At 38.2% G+C, this 6,804-nt stretch overlaps 1 protein-coding gene across 1 annotated transcript in view; it reads right to left on the bottom strand.

Moving 5' to 3' along the window:
* Window positions 1–89: 89 nt before the first annotated feature.
* The window catches only part of Anln (anillin actin binding protein), a 90,698-nt gene continuing 83,983 nt past the window's right edge, over window positions 90–6,804 (bottom strand). The window contains 1 exon segment of the mRNA XM_029558980.1: window positions 90–1,151. Coding sequence (XP_029414840.1) covers window positions 1,028–1,151 — 124 coding nt within the window. The 3' untranslated portion in view covers window positions 90–1,027.

Genomic DNA, 6,804 nt, shown 5'->3' with positions numbered 1-6,804 from the left:
AAAAAAAGAACTTTGGCAAGCAAAGTATTAGTCCATAGCAGCTTGGTAAAAGTTTAAATTTTTTTTGTTGTTTTTTTTCGTTTGCGTGAGACAGGGTCTTCCTATAGCTCCAGCTGGCCTCTATCTCAGAGATCCCCTTGGCTTTGCCTCCCGAGTGCTGAGACGCACCACAACACCCAGCCTTAAATCCTTTTATATAAAGGTTCTTCAATTTACATTTGTTCTTATGATAGGCACAAAAGGAACAATACGCTAATATATGAGCAATCTATAAGCTATAATGCAAAAATAACTATTTCAATAAGGCCTGAAAAGTATGAAAATGTGCACCACACTGCATATATCGTAACTGCATATATAGTAAATGTAAACCATGTGATTCCTAACTCTTCCATATAAAATATTTAACCCCAAATTTCACACAATGTCCACTATGTATCTTTTTAGAAGGCAGCCTTAAGCTTTAAACTAAGCTGCTTTTGTTGTTTGAAAAAGTTCTCCTCTCCATTACTAAAACGTTTCTGTAAAGTTCTTTAGAAACTGTTTGCAATGCTCTAGCAACAAGTCATACCATGAGCTATATGATCACAACCTTAAAAAAAATTCCACTGAGACTAGGGAATCACCAAACTTGAGGTTTCTATCTGTGACCCCCTAGAGACCTTGCTACCTCAAGGCCCACTGCTCCAAGAAGGCAACACAGAACTTACCTAAAAAAATTTTATGTCATGAACAACTTGCTAATTAAGTTTCTAGGAAAATGAGATGCCTAAATTTAAATTTTGCAAAACCAACTATCATGAATTGCCTTCTAATAATTTATAAATGAAAGAAGAGAAACTGGGTGAAATTTTACATATAAAAGATATAAATATTGCATAAAACGTAGTATTTGCACAAACCCTTTTATATTTAAAGCATAAAATGCAATCAGCAAATCTGATGCTCTTAACTATGATTTCTTGAGTCATTTTTTGACAGAACGCAAAAAAAATGTTCTCTCCATGGTCTGGAAACTTCCCACAGTTTAAGGCTTTCCAATAGGCTTGTAGCAAGCATCAGGCTGCCAGAGGCGAATATCAACAAGAACCTGATTGAGTTTTTGCATCCAGAGATCCCGTTCTTCTTTAGTGTCTGCAGAGAGCCAGTTCCTGCAGGAACAAACAGAGGTCAGGGTTTTCGTTCCACCAGCACTCCATACCTCCCCATGTTCTTGCTAGGAAAAAACTCTTCCCTAAACAAATCTGAGACTGACTCTTTCTACTTTCTACTGGATTCAAACTAAAGGCCACAAAGTGAAGTGCTTCTCTAAGCACAATAAAGTAAAATTATATCTGCTTTGGCTAGCTAAGCATAACTCAAACTAATTTTTTTCTTGTTTGTTTCTTTTTGTTTTGAGATAGAATCTCATGTCATCTAGCTGGTCCTCAAACTGGCTACATAGTCAAGGGAAGATTTTGAATTCCTGATCCTCTTGCATCCACTTCCAAGTGCTAGGATTACAGGGATGTGCCACCAACATAACTCAAACTATTTAATTTGGTAGGTATTTCTAACCAAATAATTTTGAGGAGGCAGTTAGCAAGGTGGGACACCCACTGAGTATGTGCAATTTCCCAGCAAGAACAGCACAGGCTTCAAGCTAGAAGCTCCCAATGTCCTTCAGACCCAGGTACTCTAAGAGCCAAAACCACAGGCTCTTGAACTTTCAGATGGCTTTATAGGTAATACTATTTTATACTGTCTCCCAGTATTTCTGTCCCACTATGTTAGTAAAATTTGGAAAGGTTGTCAATAGATCCTAAGATTATAGATCCTAAGCTGTCTATCCTTATCTCTTTGTCATATCAAGAATCTCTTCTTTGCATCTCTATATAGCTACAGGGGGAATAGATAGGGAACAGGTACAGGAGGAAGGAATTCCCTAAGTCACAGACAGAGTATCTTTCTAGGGAGAACAGCTGGCCATTGGGTTTATATTATATTCATTTTCCAACTTTAAAATTTCTCCCAAGAATGTTCCTAGCAATGGCATGAGCATGACCAGTCAGGAGTACATCACCTCCACATGATCAATGAAGAATATTACTTACAGTAATAACACTAGCCATTAGTTAAACTCAATCCTCTCAACACAGCCCACTCTTAAACTCTACTGTCACTTCATAGAGTTGATCTTTTCTTTTTTGATAAAGGAGAATTCAGACGGCTGGCAAAGTTACATGACTCCCAACAAGGCTTCATTTGGGAACTGTAAGCCAAGATTTAAATTTAGGCTTATCAGGCTATGGTATAGCACACTAGCAAAGTGCCTGCTTAGAATGTGGGGGCCCTCTGCTTCCCTGAGCCTGCACGACCTGCAGGCCTCTCTCTCTGGGGTAAGCCCATCGCGCCCTCCACACCTTCACTCCCCCAGCCTTATTTACCCTCCCATCTGCCCCACTGGTCTCTACTCCTAGTCTGGGTCCCTGTCCCATTCTTTGTTTTGGCACTCCAGACACCTGGAGAACCACTACTGCTTCCTGAACCTTTCCATCCAGACCAACTCAGTGCCTTCTCTGGTCCCCAGGAGAACTCTGGGCCTGGCCCGGCCCTCACCTCCCTCTATTTCCCTAGGCCTGCACCACCCACAAGCCTCTTTCCTAGAAGCCAAGGCTGGCTTTTCCTCTTCCTGATCCTTTGCATCCAGACCAACCCACCTCCTCACTGCAGTCCCCAGGAGTCCTTGGGGCCGCTACCCACCACCATCTGCCTTTGCATCTCTGGGTGTCACGGCCACCAACTGCCCTAGACCAGCATCTTTCCTGGGCCCTGCTCCCAGGCCAGTCCAACCCTCAAATTCCTGAGGCCAAAATCTTTCCTGGAGGGATCTAGACCTCAGGAGAAAGCCTGAGAGCATCTAATCCTCACCTGACTTGGGCCTCCGTGGGAACCCCTGAAGACAAAAGCAATCTGGCCACTCCAATATAAAATCAAAAGGGATACCTGGAAGCTTAAGGGAACCAGCTTTTCTTGCCCAAAAATTAAACAACAAAGACACATAAAGTTCACAAAAAGCAGACCTAAACTTGAAGAATTGATTCTCACACAAGAATCAGAAACTACAAAAGAAATTCACATGTCAAAATCACGGAGAAAAAATAATATGAAAAACCAAAATAACATATCCCCACCAAATACCAATAGTCCTCTAGAGGAATACAATGAGAACCACCTAGAGATAATGCAGGACATGGAACTCAAAAGAACAATTATAAACATGATAAAAGAATTCAGTGAATTTAAAGAACACACAAAGAAACCAAAGAACTGAAGGAAGATAGGGATAAACTTCTGAATGAATTCAGAAAAGAGTTAGAAATATTGACGAATACTCAGAATGAAATGAAGAAGGAAGTGAAACACTCAGTAAGCCAATTAGAAACGACAGGAGAAAGCCAAACCAATCAAATGAATGAAATGGAAAACAGAATATCAAGACTGGAAGATAAAGTGAACGAACTAGACCACTCAAGCAAAGATTGTGAAAAATTAAAGAAATCACAAGAATGGAATATGCAGGAATTGTGTGACACCATAAAAAAGACCAAACCTATGAATTATATGCATACAGGAAGAAGAAGAATCCCAAGACAATGGCATGGACCTGATCTTCCACAGAATCATGGAAGAAAATTTCCCAAAATTAAAGACATGCCCATACAAATACAAGAAGCATACAGAACACCAAACAGACAGGACCAGAAAAGAAACTCTCCACAGCACATCATAGTAAAAACGCTATACGTACAAAACAAAGAAACAATTCTGAAAGCTGCAAAAGAGAAACAAGAAGTCACATATAAAGGAAAATCCATTAGGATTACAGCTGACTTTTCAGTGCAAACTATGGAAGCCAGAAGAGACTGGACCAAAGTATTTCCAGTTTTAAATGATCACAGGTGCCAACCTAGATTACTATACCCAGCCAAAATGTCTACTATAGTCGAAGGGGAAAGAAAAATCTTCCATGACATAAATAAGGGGCCGAAGGAATAAATGTCCACAAAACCAGCCCTTCAGAGAGTTCTGGAAGTAAGACAAAGAGCTGAAGAAAGGAATGACTATACCCAAGGGGTTGCAAAAAGAAATCCAATGAAGGTATAACTGTGGAAAAGTACAGCTATATCAACAATGTAAACAATAGACTATATGAATGGATTAAGAAACAAAACCCATCTTTTTGTCTGCAAGAAACTCATCTCACTTTCAAGGACAGACACTATCTCAAAGTGAAAGGATGGAAAAAAATATACCAAGCAAATGACACTAAGAAAAAAGCAGGTGTAGCAATTCTAATATCTGACAAAATAGACTTTAAACTAAAACTAATCAGAAGAGATAAAGAGGGCCACTTCATTCTGATCAAAGGAACAATGAATCAAGAAGATATTACAATCATGAACATATATTCACCAAACTCTGGTGCAACCAACATCATAAAAACAATACTACAGGACTTTTAAGACCCAGATTAACCCCAACTTCTTAATAGTAGGTGACTTCAATGCCCCACTGTCTCCATTAGATAGGTCAACGGGACAGAGAATTAACAGAGACATCTGAATTAAACAATGCCATATATCAAATGGACTTCACAAACATCTACCAAGCATTCCACCCAAGCATCAAAGGACATACTTTCTACTTGGCACCCCATGGAACCTTCTCCAAAATTGACCATATACTGGGGCACAAAACAAACCTCAAAAAATACAAAAAGACTGAAATAATTCCATGCATTCTATCAGACCACAATGCAATAAAGCTTACAATCAACACCAGAAGAAGCCCTAACCACCACATGAACAAATGGAGATTAAACAACACACTCTTGAATGATGAATGGGTCAAAAGAGAAATTAAGAAAGAAATAAAAGTATTCCTGGAACTAAATGAAAAGGACAATACAACACAACAAAACATGTGGGACACGCTGAAAGCAGTCCTTAGAGGGAAGTTTAAAGCTCTAAAAATCAAAAAATCGGAAAGAACAAAAATAAATGATTTAACATTACAACTCAACACACATGAAAAGCAACAGAAAAAGAAACCCGAACCCAGCAGACAAGAAGAAATAAAAATCAGGGCAGAAATTAATGCAATTGAAACAAAGAAAACAATACAAAGAATCAATAAATCCAAGAGCTGGTTCTTGGAAAAGATAAACAAGATTGACAGACCACTAGCCCAGTTAACCAAAAGAAAGAAAGAGCACCTCCAAACCAACAAAATAAGAGATGAAAGGGGAAATATCACAACAGACACCAAAGAGATCCAGAACATTATAAGGGAATACTTTAAAAACCTATATGCTACTAAATTTGAAAGCCTAAAAGAAATGGACAGGTATCTAAAAGCATGGGAACCACTAAAACTAAACCAAGAAGAGATTAAGAGCTTAAACAGATCCATAACACATATGAGACATTGAGACTGTAATACAAACTGAAAAAAGTCCAGGACCAGATGGATTTACAGCAGAATTCTATCAGACATTTAAAGAAGATCTAAATCCAATACTACTTAATTTATTCAAAAAGATAGAAATGGAGGGACAACTTCCAAATTCCTTCTATGAATCCTGCATCACTCTAATACCAAAGCCAGTTAAACATAAAACCGAAAAAGAAAACTATAGACCCATATCTTTAATGAATATAGATGCAAAAATTCTCAACAAGATTATTTGCAAACCACATACAAACACATATCAAAAGGATCATCCACCATGATCAAGTCGGCTTTATCCCAGAGATGCAGGGATGGTTCAATACACGTAAGTCAATAAACGTCATAAATCATATAAATGGGCTCAAAGACAAGGCCACATGGTCATCTCAGTAGATGCAGAGAAGGCCTTTGACAAATTCAACATACATTTATATTCAAAGTCCTAGAGGGAACTGAACTGGAGGGAACATACCTCAACATAATTAAAGCCATATATAACAAACCCACAGCCAACATCATTCTAAATGGAGAAAAACTGGAAGCATTCGCATTGAAGCCAGGAACCAGACAAGGCTGTCCACTATCTCCACTTCTCTTAAATGTAGTGCTTGAAACTCTTGCAAGAGCAATAAGACAAGAGAAGGAAATTAAAGGAGTAATAATTGGAAAAGAAGAGATCCCTTTTTGCAGATGATATGATATCTGAGAATCCAAAAATTTGACCAGAAAATTCTTAGAAATTATTAAGTTCTGTAAAGTGGCAAGTTACAAACTTAACCTACAAAACAGAATTATCCTACAAAAGTTTGTAGCCTTTCTATATACCAATAACAAGCAATCAGAGAAAGAGCACATGGAAACACTTTCTTCACAATAGCTGCAAAAAAATAAATAAATAAAATATCTCAGAATAAACCTGACCAAAGACATTACAGAGCTCTACAATGAAAAATTTGAATCTTTAAAGAGATAGAGGAAGACATCAGAAGATGGAAGGGCCTCCCATGCACATGGATTGGAGGAATTAATATTGTGAAAATGACCATCCTACAAAAAGCCATTTATATCAAAATCCCCATGACATTTTTCACAGAATTGGAAAAAAATATCCTAAGAGTCATATGGAAGCACAAAAGACCTCACATAGCCAAAACAACCCTGAACAGTAAGAGTAATGTTGGGGGAATTACTACACCAGATTTTAAGCTGTATTACAGAGCTGTATCACAAAAACAACATGGTACTGGCACAAAAAGAGACCCATTGATCAATGGAACAAAACTGAAGACCCAAATATGAGCAAATGCAATT

Source organism: Nannospalax galili, unplaced genomic scaffold (genome assembly GCF_000622305.1).
Source record: "Nannospalax galili isolate Female #2095 unplaced genomic scaffold, S.galili_v1.0 scaffold1149, whole genome shotgun sequence".
NCBI classification, from domain to species: Eukaryota; Metazoa; Chordata; class Mammalia; order Rodentia; family Spalacidae; genus Nannospalax; species Nannospalax galili.
Note: the sequence above shows the minus strand (reverse complement) of the source record. Positions and strands in the feature narration are given on the sequence as shown.